At 48.4% G+C, this 16,728-nt stretch overlaps 1 protein-coding gene across 1 annotated transcript in view; it reads left to right on the top strand.

Moving 5' to 3' along the window:
* The first annotated feature begins 1,134 nt into the window (after positions 1-1,134).
* LOC136635840 (zinc finger protein 850-like) overlaps positions 1,135-16,728 on the top strand; it is a 42,622-nt gene continuing 27,028 nt past the window's right edge. Inside the window, exons 1-5 of the mRNA XM_066610960.1 lie at positions 1,135-1,218; positions 1,701-1,783; positions 4,751-4,877; positions 6,695-6,805; positions 12,736-14,125. Of these exons, the coding sequence (XP_066467057.1) occupies positions 1,760-1,783; positions 4,751-4,877; positions 6,695-6,805; positions 12,736-14,125 (1,652 nt within the window). The 5' untranslated portion in view covers positions 1,135-1,218; positions 1,701-1,759. The remainder of the gene's footprint in view (positions 1,219-1,700; positions 1,784-4,750; positions 4,878-6,694; positions 6,806-12,735; positions 14,126-16,728) is intronic.

Here is a 16,728-nt window from a genome sequence, read left to right as displayed (position 1 = left end):
TACTAGCCTGTCTAGACGAGAAGTGATGTCCGCAACCTTCGCACCAGGCAGGCAAGTCACCATGTGGTCCTCACATCCGTCGCAAACCCCCCTCTCTATGTTTCTAATAATCGAATCCCCCACTACAAGAAGCCCCTGACCCCCCTCCCGCCGAGGAGTATCCCGAGTGCGCTCGGATACGGGCCCATCCCCTGGAGAAGGGATCCCCCCTAGGGGATTGTTTCCCTCCTCTCCAGGATGACGTCCTCCAGTCCCGAGACTTCCCACCCGGGCAGCCGAGGAGCTGCACGCCTGAGGTTGGGACGAAGCCTGATCGTCCCCAGAAGTCTCCCCACGGTCCTCCTCTGGCTGCCTGCGCTTCTCCAGGTCGGCCACCAAGGCTTCAAGGGAGCGGACACGTTCCCTGAGAGCCTGGAGCTCCTTGCACCGAGGACACACCCATGACTTATGCCCCAGAGGCATATAATCATACATGTGGCACTCGATGCAGAACCAGAGTCCTTTGAGAACCGCCGCCACCATGTGAGGCACCCAGGAATGCACAAGCCATGCGCTCTGCCTGCCTGTTCCTCTGCCCTCCCTGCTCTGCGCGTGGTTTGTGGGTGCTTGGGTACCTCACACGGCAGGAGTGCTTTTCAAAGGACTCTGGTGGGGAGGCTCTGCCTCTCCTGCCTCCCTACCCACTGCACCTCCTTGCTAACAGTACATGCTCTCAGATGCTCTCAGATCTGTGTCCCACTGTATCCAGAGACACATACGGTGAAGCAGGAGAGCAAACAATTGTGAATTGTGTTTTGTGGGAGGGAAGTATAAATTGTGGCTCAAGCCCATCTGGGCCATGTGCTGCTGGGATGTGTGAGCACCATCAAGAATAAGCTTCTGAGCTTCTGCCAAAACAGACCAGAGGTGCCACATGCAGGCCAGCAGCTGTGGGAGGCAACCAGAAACCTCCTCCCTCCCCAAAGCCTGCAGCAAAGGTAGTGAGATCATCTTTTGCAAAGGCAACAAAGAACTACATCTCCCAGCATGCTCTGGATCCAGGGGGAGGGCAGTGCTCAAGCATTCCTGGGGACTCATGTTCCGCCTCTCTTGCTTGATTGGAGGAGGTCTTGGCGGAGGCTGGCAAAGGAGAAGGACCCTGGTTGCTCTGCTACCCCCAAGCACAGGCAGGATCTTCCCTTTGCACTCTGCACTGGAGGAGAGTCTGTGGCTGCAGAGGTGGGTGGTCTGTGCGACACGCAGGAATAGTGCAGTGGGGAGGGGAGGCTCTTCCATTCAGAGTCCCTGGCCTGTTGCACTGGGGAGGGGGGAGTGGCTCGCCTGTGGACCTCCCTGTGCTGGAGGAGGGAGGGAGAGGACGATCCCCTGTCCTGAGCGCAGATTCTCTGTGGGGAAACTTGCTAGAAATGGCTGCGCCAATGAACACAACCACAAGGGCGATTGCAGTTGGAGTCGGGGGTGTTTAATAGTGCACAAGAAAGGCATTTATGGGCCACCTCTGGTTCTATCACACATTTTCCAACACAACACCTGATGCTAGAATTTCTTCAGAGGTTGGGGAAGAGAGGAGCCAAAATCCAGACCTCCCCTGGAGACTTTCACTCCAGAATGTCTCAGTCTTCTGCCTTCCAGGCTTTGAGACAGGACGTGATGCTGAGAAGACCCAGCCCTGACCTGCCTTTTTCTTTCTGCTCCCACAGACTGCAGACTGGCAACCTGGATTCAGTGTGGATCAGCTCTTCCTCTCTCAGACTTCCAAATGGGTACCGCAGATCCAGCTCAGGTATGAAGTTTTAGGAGCACATTGGTAGTTTTGTGGTGGGGAGCCACTAGCAGGACAGTTGCTACACGTGTAAAAGTCTGTTGCAGCTTACAGACAATACAGCAAAAGGCCACTGTGAACATTTAAAATGATGATCAAGTATCTCAATGGAAAAAATTAAGATTGAGTCATTTCTGCCCAACATTGCATCTACGCAACAAGGATCACACAGGCACACCTGTGGGTTGGGCAGAAACGGGCTAAGGAAGGAAGGAAGTTGAAAAAAGGAGTTCTAGAAAAGCTATGGTAGTTTCTCAAACTGTGGTTCAGGACCCACTAGGCCAATTTCAGGTGGGTCCCCATTCGTTTCAATATTTTATTTATAATCCATTAGACTGGATGCTCCCCTGGGATGTGACTGCATTTGGGAAAATGTGATAGACCTGTACTTTTAACAAGCTACTATGTATATTCATTTAACAATGATAGTCAGTGGGACTTACTCCTGGGTAAGTGTGGGCAGGATGCAGCCTAGGATTGTTAAAAATTTCCCTGCTTGATGATGTCACTTCCGGTCATGACATCATTTCCGGTGGGTCCTGATAGATTCTCATTCTGAAAAGTGGGTCCCGGTGCTAAATGTGAGAGCCATTCTTGTGGTATTTACATGCACAAGGTTTTGAGAAGCCTTGGCAAATGTGGCAATAGCAGAACACATTCTGCACCTGTGCAGCAAGAGCAAACTCTTGGCCTTGGTGATGACTCTGAACCCAGTGCTGTGGACAACAGAATCATATCTAGGAATGTGGATTGCGGTTAAGGTAGAACTAGCTAGTAGGCAGCCAGTATAATCTTATTAACCTTTAATAACCCTTAATGTTGTAATAGTATTGTGTCATGTTTTTAAGATTCAATAAAGGCTGAGCGGGCTAGCCAGGAGCAGCGCATTTTCTCTTGGTCTCCCAGCATTGTGCTTCGAGCTCTCCTGCCAGCATTATACCCTTTGAATCTATGACTGCCGCCTCATCCTTGCTCTGATTCCTTGCTATTTCAGTTCCTACTAACCCTTCAGTGCATCTGCTTTCTGTACTCCCAGCAAGCCACAAGGCCCTAGGCCTTGTGGGCTTCCCAAGCAGCATCCAAACTGCGACATCTTTCAGTGCTCTGCACTCCCACCAAACAACAAGGCCCCAGAAGCCTTGGTTGTTTCCCAAAGCAGCATCATGCGCTGCTACAATTCTGGTCTACTGGTCTAAGCAGTATTGTCTTCAGTAGGTCTGTAGCCTTAACAGGAAGCTACACACCTCCTGCTGTAAAGTTTTCCACGACAAATCCACGTTCACCGTCCAGGGCAGGAATACTCTGCTTCACGCATAGGAGGCTGAGATATGGAGTCAGACCCTCAGTCTGCCTCTCCAGGCTGTGTATTCAGACTGGCAGCTACACCCCAAGAGTCCCAGGCAGGGCCTGGCTTGGCTGAAATCCTGGACACTAGTTGGAAATTTCACAGATTGACAGCACAATCTTAAATTGTGCCTGCAGTGGTCCCTGCACTGGCCAAAGGTGTTTCACATGTCCATAAGAGTTGGCAGTGCCGGTGGGGGGACCTGGTACCCTGCTGATGCTCTATCCAGGCCACTGGCAGAGGTACATACACTGCTGAGCGGTGCAGCGGCTTTGGGAGGGTGGTGAAAGTTCCAGGGGGGGGAAGGGGGTATTTCTAGGCAGGGGCAGTTTGGGGAGGTGAATTGGGCCCGGGACGGGGGCAGGATCAGCAGGTGCCTCCTTTGCCATACCCTAACCCCAGTTGAGGGCAAGCCAGTGTTACACTAGGATGCTTGGACTTCTGCTAGCTATATAGCTGGTGGAGATTTGAGTAACCCCATAGGTCTGGCTGGGATGTTACTTGTTGTAGGAGGAAAAACGCCCCTCTAGCCACCTCCTCACCTGTGCTGGCTGCTGCGCAGGCCTTGGTTGTACCAGTGCAGGTGAGGACTGGGCTGCCCATCACTGAAGAATAAGGCCTCCCTCCTTGAAACCCTCCACAGCATATTGATGAGAACTGTCCTCTCCCAGCAAATCATCCGAAATCTTCCCTCCTGACAGCAGCCATGTAAGTAGAAGAGCAGACAAAATACCAATGAGAAGAGCTAATGCCCAACTTCAGCTTTCCCGAAATGTTTTACATGTACATCAGCGGAGTCTAAACTGATGACAAAACGATCTGGATACATGATTAGGAAAAGATTACTAAGATTACTAATTACTAAGATGATTACGGGGCTGGGGCACTTTCCTTATGAGGAAAGGCTACGGCGTTTTGGCCTCTTAAGCCTAGAAAAGAGACGCCTGAGGGGGGACATGATTGAGACATACAAAATTATGCATGGGAAGGATAAAATGGATAGAGAGATGCTCTTTGCACTCTCACATAACACCAGAACCAGGGGACATCCACAAAAATTGAGTGTTAGGAGAGTTAGGACAGACAAAAGAAAATATTTCTTCACTCAGCGTGTGGTCGGTCTGTGGAACTCCTTGCCACAGGATGTGGTGCTGGCATCTAGCCTAGGCACCTTTAAAAGGGGATTGGACAAGTTTCTGGAGGAAAAATCCATTACAGGGTACAAGCCATGATGTGTATGCGCAACCTCCTGATTTTAGAAATGGGTTATGTCAGAATGCCAGATGCAAGGGAGGGCACCAGGATGAGGTATCTCGTTATCTGGTGTGCTCCCTGGGGCATTTGGTGGGCTGCTGTGAGATACAGGAAGCTGGACTAGATGGGCCTATGGCCTGATCCAGTGGGGCTATTCTTATGTTCTTATTATACTTGATGCCTGAAAATACTTGCAGGCTTCTTCTGGTGAGGAAAGGAAGTGCGGATGTTTTGTCTGGCTTGAGAGCCACTCATTTCCTGCCTGTGCCGGAGATGCGGAGGAAGGTCTAGGGTCCTGGACACTGTCTGAGGGTGTTTTGTTCTTGCAGGGTCCGGTGATTTTCGAGGATGTGGCCGTGCATTTCACTGAGAAAGAGGCAGCTCTGCTGGACCCAGACCAAAGAGCCTTGTACAGGGAGGTCATGCTGGAGAATTACCGGAATGTGGCCTCTGTGGGTAAGGGGGTGTTCTGCCAGATTCCCAGTCCAAGCTCCCCCTAGAGAATTATGCCCACTTTTAGCTAATTAGCTCCCCTTCTTTCCTCAAAAATGACCCTGGTTCTGCTTTGCAGTACTGCTGGACCCCCACCACCAAAGTAGCTCACCTGTTTAACCTACAGAGGTCCTCCTTCCTGCCAGCAGCCTCCCACCACTACAGCAGCCCCTTGGTCCTCAGCAGGTCTTGGGCACAGCAGCCTAACAACAGTCTTAGTGTCTCCACTAGTTTCTGCTCCAGCAGCTTTCAAAGTCCATTCACACATCAGCAGTTCCAGCAGCCCATTAGCCATCAATTCCTCAGTCTGTCCTTCCTCAAGCTTTCCTCCTTCTGCTACCCACATCAAACTCTCCCTTCATCAGGTGCTTTTATGCCTGAGGGCCCTATTGCCTTCAAGTGGCTGCAGCTGTGCAGCACACTCTGCTGGATGCCCAGGCCTTACCCTTAAAGGGGCCACTGCTGACACCACACCGACCTCCTTGCCAAATCTTCTGTGATTCCAATACAGGGGGCTCCTTCCATCATATGGCCAATGGCTTTTTCTAGCCCTTTTCCTTTTCAGGAAGACTTTTTTGCTGCCTCTAAAACAGGAATTGGCACCCTATGGCCCATGAGCTGTATCTGATCTGCCAAACAAGGTCACCCAGCCCTGTGAGGCCCCAAAGCCAGTGGAAGGCCCCAGCCCCAAAGACCATGCTGTGCCTCCCTCTCCCCTTCCTTGATATATGGCAGCTACAAGGTAGGGGGGAGTCGATATCATGATCATGGGGTTAAAGCTTTATGCTAAGCAGAGGGTGAAGCCATTCAGCACATAACTGGGGCACTGATGGCACTTCTGCTGCAAAGCTCATTGGGGGAGGGAGAGCAGCCCCACCTGAGAACTCCAGCATTCATCTCTCTGTAGTTCAGGCCCTGTGATTCTGAGGTTTGCTCAGAACAGAATATGGGTAGCATACAGCTGGCTTGCTATGCTGCGCTGCTCACGTGTCATGAGGCTCCACACCACTGAGATAAAACTTAACTGGGACTCCCCAGCATCACCTCTCATGCAACAGGGCAAGACTCCAAAAGACCCTGAGAAGGAGCAGAGGGAGGTGAGCCCAGCAGCCTGGAGCACCAGCATCAAACAGGTCGAGCCCGCTTAGATTGCAAAGTGCCCACAAAGTGAGGAACACGAGACGGAATCAGGGTCAAGTGCCCACTGCTTTGGGGGTGCAGCACTCACAGAGCCAAGCCAGATGGATCAGCCTCCTGTATGAACTTGAGCGGATCTTAACTGCACCCCTAAACTGAATTGGAGCAGGATTCGGTGCACATCTATTCAGAAGTGACTCCCACTCTGTCCAGTGAGGTTTCTCTCCAGAAAGAAAAGGAGTGCATCCTGCAGGCATAAACTGGATTAAACTGGTCTGTGTGCATGACTGTGGTCATGGGGGGGGGGAAGAAGAAGGGCAAATAACACAGGTCTACAAAATTGAGGGTCAGAAAAGTTTTCCCCAAACTTTATGGTGGTTTGATATGAATTTGGGGTGCCGATTCCAAAAATGGCATCCGTTTTGCCCTATCACATCTAGTTTTGGAGATATAGTATAACCTCCTTAGTGAATGGTTCAAGCAGCTTCCTCATGAGGCCTTTGGCCATGGTCCAGAAGAAGCTTGCCGAGCCCTGCTGTCCAAGAATGATTTCACTCCTTTGGTTTCTTCTCTGCCTTCACAAGGAGAGCTCTGAGGGGACATGGACCTTCAGCTGAACTTATTCTTCTCTTCTCCTTCTCAAGGGCGATTTCCATCCGCCAAGCCTGACCTCATTGTGCAGCTGGAACGAGGGGAAGATCCGTGGGTGCCCGATGCTCAGGGACTGGATGAAGAGGCCTCTGGCTTTTGTCAGGGTAAGCGATCCAAACCCAAAATAATAATGCAGCTATCTCTTTAGTGAAACATTTCCACTTAACTTTTATGTCATCGTTTAGCATAAGAACCTGAGAAGAGTCCCGCTGGATCAGGCCATATGCCCATCTAGTCCAGCTTCCTGTACCTCACAGTGACACAGGTCAGACCTGAATCCTGGTGCCCTCCCTCGCATCTGGCATTCTGAGGTGGCCTACTTTGAAAATCAGGAGGTTGCACATACCCATCACAGCTTGTAGTCTGTGATGGAACTTTTCCTCCAGAAATTTGTCCAATCCCCTTTTAACAGCATCTAGGCCAGATGCCATCACCACATCATGTAGCAAGGAGTTCTCAGACTAATTACCCACTGGTTAAATAAATGTTTTGTCTTCCCTCACTCTCCTGACACTCAATATGAGTGGATGTTCCCTGGTTCTGATGTTGTGTGAGCGGGAAAAGAGCCTCTCTCTGTCCACCTTGTCCATCCCCTGCATAATTTTGTACGTCTCAATCATGTCCCCTCTCAGGTGTCTCTTTTCTAGACTGAAGAGCCCCAAAGGCAGCAGCCTTTCCTCAAAAGGAAGGTGCCCCATCATTTTGATTGCTCTCTTCTGCACCTTCTCCATTTCCACTATATTCTTTTTGAGATGTGTCAACCAGAACTGGACGAGATTGAACCTTTCTCCCTGCTGTGCTGTTTCACATTCCCCCCTTCTGTGGCAATGCATTCAAAACCTTTCCTGGCCTGCCCCAGCTACAGTGGCACTGCCACTCTAGCACTGGCTGGATTCCTACCAACTCATCCTGCTGGGGGTGGAGACCAGGCTAAGCAGCCTAATCTGTGTGCTTGTTGAGATGGAAGGTGGGCACCAGACAAGGCAGCCCTTCTCCAGTGAGCCTTGGTGGACATTCTGCCTTCTCTGTCATCACAACTGCCAAAAGTATTAGCAGAACTCACAGATGTCAGGGCCACAAAATGTGATGGTGGTTCAAAGCAGATCGCTTTAAAAGCAGTGGGAAAGATCCTTGGGAACAGGTCTTATCCATTACTACTAGTCACAATGGCTGTGTGGAACCTCTAGGTTCAGGATTACTTTTGAAATCAGAAGCAACAACAGGAGAGGACTGTTGGCCAAGACGATCTGCCTTGGTTCCCCTGGGCCCTCTTGTCTGGCCAAGGCTGGAAGCAGGAGGCTGGGCTCTGCAGACCTGTGGTTGTGTCCAGCAGGGCTTTTCTTTTCTATTTTTAAAGTGTTTTTGCAACTGCATTTTCCTCTTAATAGATGCTGTTTAAAATTTATATTGTGTTTTGATCTCTATGAGCTGCCTTGGAGGCTCTTATTAAAAGATGTCCTATGAATTTTTGTAATGTATAAATCATAACGCTGCGGTGGGATAAGAACATAAGAACAGCCCGACTGGATCAGGCCACAGGCCCATCTAGTCCAGCTTCCTGTATCTCACAGCGGCCCACCAAATGCCCCAGGGAGCACACCAGATAACAAGAGACCTCATCCTGGTGCCCTCCCTTGCATCTGGCATTCTGACATAGCCCATTTCTAAAATCAGGAGGTTGCGCATACATATCATGGCTTGTACCCCGTAATGGATTTTTCCTCCAGAAACTTGTCCCATCCCCTTTTAAAGGCATCCAGGCCAGATGCCGTCACCACATCCTGCGACAAGGAGTTCCACAGACCAAACACATGCTGAGTAAAGAAATATTTTCTTTTGTCTGTCCTAACTCTCCCAACAATAAGTCACCGGGCCCTGATGGCATCCACCCAAGAGTTATTAAGGAATTGAAGAATGAAGTTGCAGATCTCTTGACTAAAATATGCAACTTGTCCCTCAAAACGGCCACAGTGCCAGAGGATTGGAGGATAGCAAATGTCACGCCTATTTTTAAAAAGGGAAAGGGGGGGACCCGGGAAACTATAGGCCGGTCAGCCTAACATCTATACCGGGTAAGATGGTGGAATGCCGCATCAAAGATAGGATCTCAAAACACATAGACGAACAGGCCTTGCTGAGGGAGAGTCAGCATGGCTTCTGTAAGGGTAAGTCTTGCCTCACGAACCTTATAGAATTCTTTGAAAAGGTCAACAGGCATGTGGATGTGGGAGCACCCGTGGACATTATATATCTGGACTTTCAGAAGGCGTTTGACATGGTCCCTCACCAAAGGCTACTGAAAAAACTCCACAGTCAGGGAATTAGAGGACAGGTCCTCTCGTGGATTGAGAACTGGTTGGAGGCCAGGAAGCAGAGAGTGGGTGTCAATGGGCAATTTTCACAGTGGAGAGAGGTGAAAAGCGGTGTGCCCCAAGGATCTGTCCTGGGACCTGTGCTTTTCAACCTCTTCATAAATGACCTGGAGACAGGGTTGAGCAGTGAAGTGGCTACGTTTGCAGACGACACCAAACTTTTCCGAGTGGTGAAGACCAGAAGTGATTGTGAGGAGCTCCAGAAGGATCTCTCCAGACTGGCAGAATGGGCAGCAAAATGGCAGATGTGTTTCAATGTCAGTAAGTGTAAAGTCATGCACATTGAGGCAAAAAAATCAAAACTTTAGATATAGGCTGATGGGTTCTGAGCTGTCTGTGACAGATCAGGAGAGAGATCTTGGGGTGGTGGTGGACAGGTCGATGAAAGTGTCGACCCAAAGTGCGGCGGCAGTGAAGAGGGCCAATTCTATGCTTGGGATCATTAGGAAGGGTATTGAGAACAAAACAGCTAGTATTATAATGCCATTGTACAAATCTATGGTAAGGCCACACCTGGAGTATTGTGTCCAGTTCTGGTCACCGCATCTCAAAAAAGACATAGTGGAAATGGAAAAGGTGCAAAAGAGAGCGACTAAGATGATTACGGGGCTGGGGCACCTTCCTTATGAGGAAAGGCTACGGCGTTTGGGCCTCTTCAGCCTAGAAAAGAGACGCCTGAGGGGGGACATGATTGAGACATACAAAATTATGCAGGGGATGGACAGAGTGGATAGAGAAATGCTCTTTACACTCTCACATAATACCAGAACCAGGGGACATCCACTAAAATTGAGTGTTGGGCGGGTTAGGACAGACAAAAGAAAATATTTCTTTACTCAGCGTGTGGTCGGTCTGTGGAACTCCTTGCCACAGGATGTGGTGCTGGCGTCTAGCCTAGACACCTTTAAAAGGGGATTGGACAAGTTTCTGGAGGAAAAATCCATTATGGGGTACAAGCCATGATGTGTATGCTCAACCTCCTGATTTTAGAAATGGGTTATGTCAGAATGCCAGATGCAAGGGAGGGCACCAGGATGAGGTTATCTGGTGTGCTCCCTGGGGCATTTGGTGGGCCGCTGTGAGATACAGGAAGCTGGACTAGATGGGCCTATGGCCTGATCCAGTGGGGCTGTTCTTATGTTCTTAACACACAATTTTATTGGATGTCCCCTGGTTCTGTCAATCATGTCCCACCTCAGGCATCTTTTTTCTAGGCTGAAGAGGCCCAAACGCTGTAGCCTTTCCTCATAAGGAAGATGCTCCAGCCCAGTAATCATCTTAGTCACTCTCTTTTGCACCTTTTCCATCTCCACTATGTCCTTTTTGAGATGTGGGAACCAGAACTGGACACAATACTCCACGGGTGGCCTTATCATCGATTTGTACAACAGCATTATAATATTAGCTGTTTTGTTCTCAATACCCTTCCTAATGATCCCAAGCATAGAATTGGCCTTCTTCACTGCTGCTGCACATTGGGTCGACACTATCATCGACTTGTCCACCACCACCCCAAGATCACTCTCCTGATCTGTCACAGACAGCTCAGAACCCATTAGCCTATATGTGAAGCTTTGATTCATTGCCCCAGTGTGCATGACTTTACACTTACTTACATTGAAACACATCTGTGATTTTGCTGTCCTCTAATTCCCTGACTGTGGAGTTTTTTCAGTAACCTTTGTTGAGGGACCGTGTCGAAAGCCTTCTGAAAGTCCAGAAATATAATGTCCACAGGTTCTCCCGCATCCACATGTCCAGTTCTGGTCGCCGCATCTCAAAAAAGACATAGTGGAAATGGAAAAGGTGCAAAAGAGAGCGACTAAGATGATTACGGGGCTGGGGCACCTTCCTTATGAGGAAAGGCTACGGCGTTTGGGCCTCTTCAGCCTAGAAAAGAGACGCTTGAGGGGGGACATGATTGAGACATACAAAATTATGCAGGGGATGGACAGAGTGGATAGGGAGATGCTCTTTACACTCTCACATAATACCAGAACCAGGGGACATCCACTAAAATTGAGTGTTGGGCGGGTTAGGACAGACAAAAGAAAATATTTCTTTACTCAGCGCGTGGTCGGTCTGTGGAACTCCTTGCCACAGGATGTGGTGCTGGCGTCTAGCCTAGACGCCTTTAAAAGGGGATTGGACGAGTTTCTGGAGGAAAAATCCATTATGGGGTACAAGCCATGATGTGTATGCGCAACCTCCTGATTTTAGAAATAGGTTAAGTCAGAATGCCAGATGTAGGGGAGAGCACCAGGACGAGGTCTCTTGTTATCTGGTGTGCTCCCTGGGGCATTTGGTGGGCCGCTGTGAGATACAGGAAGCTGGACTAGATGGGCCGATGGCCTGATCCAGTGGGGCTGTTCTTATGTTCTTATGTTCTTATGTTCTGTTGACGGTTTCTCCTGTCAGTTCCCTGTCAGAATCAGCTCCCTGTCTAAAGTCTGCCTTATTGCTTTTCATTAAGGAAGCACTTCAGTATTACTTTTATTGTGCTCACCCAGCTCCTGTGCCCCAAATTACTGAACCTTAGAAGTCCTCCGTCAGGTGAGATGAAGTCTTAACTTTAGGTAAAGCTAAAATTGAAAATTGATTTAAGGTTAGAAAACTGAGAGTACACTTACCTTCTCTTACTCCTCCTCCTCCTCTCCTAAATATATAGAGTACATTTGCCTTCTCCTTTTCTTCCTCCCTCTCCTTGTACAGATGCTTAACTTGCTCTGTCTTACTTGGCACTTCATTCCAGGAGGCCACCATTCCTGTCCTGCCTTTCTGGGAAATGGTCCATTTATCTTAAATTCATGGCATTTGCAAAATAAACTACACTAGACCAGTCCAGTGCTTCTTAAACCTTTTCCCACTGGGACCCACATTGAAAGTGACACTCTGTTGGGACCCAGCTTTCTGAGCCTTAAGAAACAGTTTCACTTTACCAGCCATTCAGGCCTCTGGTTTTCTCCTTTTAATACCATGAGGGGAGGATCCACATTCTGGAGCGTTTGTTGAGCTCCTCGTTTGTCAGATCAGGACTGTACTCCTGGCCGTATTCAACGCCCTTTGCCTTACCTTCAATAAGAGCTGAGGTACACGCACCTACCCACGAGTAAATGTGCATGCATCACTCAGTTTCACTTTCCATAGGGCTCTAAACGTTTTGCTTGTCAGCTTGGGGGGGGGGGGAGAACTTCCTTCTCAAGAGCGTGTTGGGGGCTGTGTTCATAAAACTTAGACCATTTTGGTAGTATTGCTTCCCCCTCAGGTTGCTCTTCAATGTCAACCAAAGTAGGTTTGCATACAAATGAGTAAACATGTACATGCTGCTGTGTTTCCGTGGGGCTCAGTCCATTTATCTTGTCAGCTATCAGCTTGTCAGTTTCATAACTTAGCAAAAATCATGTTGTGGCCCATAGTTTGGGAACCAGTGCAGTACAACAATTCAATCTTATCAGTGAATCAGTAAACAAAAATACTGATCTAACCAAGGACTGGGCAGAGGCTGCCAAGATTCTGCTTTACTTGCCACCAAAACCCTGAATTCCACAAGCAGAACCAATTGCAAATAGTGGCTGGATATATACACAGAATGCCTATGAGGACAAGGACTTAGACATGCCATTTCTCTATTCATATGCTGAAAATATTTTCTTTTGTTCCAGGAAGCAGCAGACAAGATAATGAGAATCAGGGGCAGCCCCACTGGGTGTCATCAGAAACTGTCATGCATGATGTACAAGACGTGACTTTCATAGACCAAGGCAGAACAGAGAAGAAGGAGCAAAGAGAGACAGGGAAATGGAGAAATCAATGGGAAGCTTTTCAGGGTGGAAATGTCATCCTGGTAGAACCAGAAAAAGAAAACAGAGAGAGCGAGGAACAAGGCTCTCAAGGTGCAAAAACTTTGAGGAGTAAATCTAAATTGAGAAGGCATCAAAAAAAATACACAGGGGTGAAGAACTATAAATGCTTGGAGTGTGGAAAGAGCTTCAGTCAGAGCTCAGACCTGACTTTCCATCAAAGAACCCACACCGGAGAAAAGCCGTATAAATGCTTGGAGTGTGGAAAGCGCTTCAGTTGGAACAAAAGCCTGACTGTGCATCAAAGAACCCACACAGGGGAGAAACCCTTTAAATGCTTGCTGTGTGGAAAGCGCTTCAGTTGGAACAAAAGCCTGACTGTGCATCAAAGAACCCACACAGGGGAGAAACCCTTTAAATGCATGCTGTGTGGAAAGAGCTTCACTGATAATCAAAAACTGATTGTGCATCAAGGATCCCATACAGAGAAGAAACCCTATATATGCTTGGAGTGTGGAAAGAGCTTCAGTCAGAGCTCAAATTTGGCAGTACATCAAAGAATCCACACGGGAGAGAAACCCTATAAATGCTTGGTGTGTGGAAAGAGCTTCACTCAAAGTGGAACACTTACTGTGCATCAAAGAACCCATACAGCGGAGAAACCCTATAAATGCTTGGTGTGTGGCAAGAGCTTCAGTAAGAGCTTGCACCTGGCAGTACATCAAAGAATCCACACGGGAGAGAAACCCTATAAATGCTTGGTGTGTGGCAAGAGCTTTGCTGAGAATCGAAAACTGATTGTGCATCAAGGATCCCATACAGAGGAGAAACCCTATAAATGCTTGGAGTGTGGAAAGAGCTTCTGTAAGAGCTCAAACCTGGCAGTACATCAAAGAATCCACAGGGGAGAGAAACCCTATAAATGCTTGGTGTGTGGAAAGAGCTTCACTCAGAGTGGAACACTTACTGTGCATCAAAGAACCCACACAGGGGAGAAGCCCTATAAATGCTTGGAATGTGGAAAGAGCTTCAGTAATAACTTTCACCTGATAGTACATCAAAGAATCCACACGGGAGAGAAACCCTATAAATGCTTGGTGTGTGGAAAGAGCTTCACTCATAGTGAAACACTAACTGTGCATCAAAGAATCCACACAGGGGAGAAACCCTATAAATGCTTGGTGTGTGGAAAGAGCTTCATTCGGAATGGACAACTTACTATGCACCAAAGAACCCACACAGGGGAGAAACCCTAGAAAGGCACCAAATGGGGAAAGCACTTCAGTCAGAGAGAGAACCTGAAATTGATTCAAAGAACCCACACAGGGGTAAAGCCATTGAAATTAGGAGTGAGGTGGGAGCTTTCACCATAGAGCAGAGGTTCCCAAACTTTACCACCTGAAAAATTTTTCACTTTGCCAGCTATTGAAGCCTCTGTGGCTGTAATGGTGATTGGGCATCAGTGCTGCCCCCAGAAGCAGTTTTTTAACCCTTGATGCACATACCCTAATCTGCCCTGTCAGCTTCACGAACCACCAGAAATTGGGTCATGACCCTCTGGTGGGCCACAGGCTCACAGTTTGAGAACCACTGCAGTAACCTATAAGACACAGCAAGTTAGCAAAGTAGGATCAGAACCACATCAGTGCTTTGAGTGAGGAAAGAACCTCCATTCACTCAAGTACTTCTGGGTACCAAAATCATGAAACTTGGTTGTCACTGTATTCAGCAGAAGATGTACACATGGGGCCTCGGTATCTGCAGGGTATACTTCCTGGGGCCCGTGGATACCGAAATCCTCAGGTAATCAAATCCACGTTTGGCCCATTTAAGCCCTCCACAGGGGACTGCAGCTGTGTCACTTCTGGAGAGCTCAGGTGCCACCAAGTCTGGCTGCCCGCAGGACCTTGGAACCTGCATGGAGACAGATTCATGGATGAAGACCACGGATATCGAGGCCCCAGCTGTATGTCAATATTGAGTAGAAATGAGGGAGGAGGGGCAAGCAGTGAGTGAGCAGACGTGTTTTTAGGGGCTCCTGAAAACAGTCTGGTTCTCCCCAAAATCTGTGGGCCTGAGAAGATCCGAGGATCACTGTCAGGAGAGACGTGACCATCCAGACGGTGTAAGGAACCTGGGAGAACAAAGCCCAACTGGTGGGGGGGGGGCTTTTTCTCAGGAGAAACCCAGCTGTCTAATGGCAATAATTGGGGAGGCTGTGGTGAAGCTACAATTAAGCATACCAATTGTTTTATTGTATGTGGGGGTCATGTGAAAAAAAGATGTAATTATATTGGAGAACGGTAAAGCGTTGTATTAAACGCTTTACCGTTCTCCAATATAATTACATCTTTTTTTTCACATGAGATAGTTGACTTTGTTAACCCTTTGAAAGCAGAATTATTTTTTGTTTAATATTATTTTAGATGTTGTAGATAAAGAAAATGATGTGTAATTAGTTATGATGGTATTAACAGTTGCTAGTATTTTATATGTTACATCAGCCATTTTCAACCAGGAGCAGGAACAGGAGGACTCTGAGCAGGAGCAGAGTCCTACTTGTGAGTAAAACAGAGGAGGATTAAGTGGAAAGCAAGTTTTTCTACTTGGTTTAAATTAACCCTATACTTAACCTAAGTTAAACTTAATCTAAGTTAGAACATAATCTAGAGGTTCAGTAAATTAGGACACAGGATCTAGGTGAGAGAAATAAATAAATGGTGCACACTTAATGAAAGCAGGATTTTAGCAGGGTTAAACAGGATTTAAACCTTAGTGTGTAAGTTCTGCCAAGGCAACTCTTAAATCAGTGCAGTTCAAACTCATAAAAAACCAGCTTGAGGTTAAAAAACAATCTAGCCTCACAGAACTGAAGTAGGAGGGTAAGAACCTAGGTAGGGCCAGTTCCCGCCCAGTCAGGGCAATTTAGCATAGTCATTGTCCTTTAGGTCATAGCAATTGACCTTTAGGAGTTGATAAGAGCCCCATTAGGCAAATTCAAGCACCCCATTCAGGGAAATCTCACCTGGGAAGACCAGCCCCTTTCAATCAGCAAGGAGGGAGGGAGGAGGAGCTAGCTAGGAGTATAAAGCTAGGGTCTGCCACCACATGAACTTCTCTGCAGAAGTGCGCGTGGCCTCTGGGACACCCAGTGCCTCGGGAACTAAGTGCCAGGTAAGGTACCATGAGTTTAGCATCTGTGCGAGTTCAGCAGCAGGGTGAGGAGGCCAGGGCCCCCGTCCTTCACTTCCCTTGAGAAGAGGGCTGCTAACCAGTGTAGGGTTTTTAGGTACCCCTAAACAACAACAAAACAAAAAAAAAGCTATGCAGTCAGACAGCCAGCAGCAGGGTGGGGGCTATGCAATGTTCTGCATCGAGTGCCACATGTATGACTATTTGTCTCTGGGGCATAAGTCATGGGTGTGTCCTCGGTGCAAGGAGCTAGAGGGACTCAAGGAACACGTCCGCTCCCTTGAAGCCTTGGTGGCCAACCTGAAGAAGCAGAGGAAGGCAGAGAAGGACCATGGAGAGACTTATGGGGATGATCAGGCTTCATCCCAACCTCAGGTGTGCAGCTCCTCAGCTGCCCGGGTGGAAAGTCTCAGGGCTGGAGGACATCATCCTGGAGAGGAAGGAAACAATCCCCTAGGGGGGACCCCTTCTCCAGGGGACAGGGCCCGTATCCGAACACACTCAGGATACTCCTCAGCGGGAGGGGGGTCGGGGGCTTCTTGTAGTGGGGGATTCGATTATTAGAAACATAGAGAGGGGGGTTTGCGATGGATGTGAGGACTGCATGGCGCCTGCCTGGTGCGAAGTCTATATGAGGATAATTGAAGTCCTCCATGATTACAA

The sequence above is a fragment of the Tiliqua scincoides genome, unplaced genomic scaffold (genome assembly GCF_035046505.1).
Source record: "Tiliqua scincoides isolate rTilSci1 unplaced genomic scaffold, rTilSci1.hap2 HAP2_SCAFFOLD_107, whole genome shotgun sequence".
Classification (NCBI taxonomy): domain Eukaryota; kingdom Metazoa; phylum Chordata; class Lepidosauria; order Squamata; family Scincidae; genus Tiliqua; species Tiliqua scincoides.
Note: the sequence above shows the minus strand (reverse complement) of the source record. Positions and strands in the feature narration are given on the sequence as shown.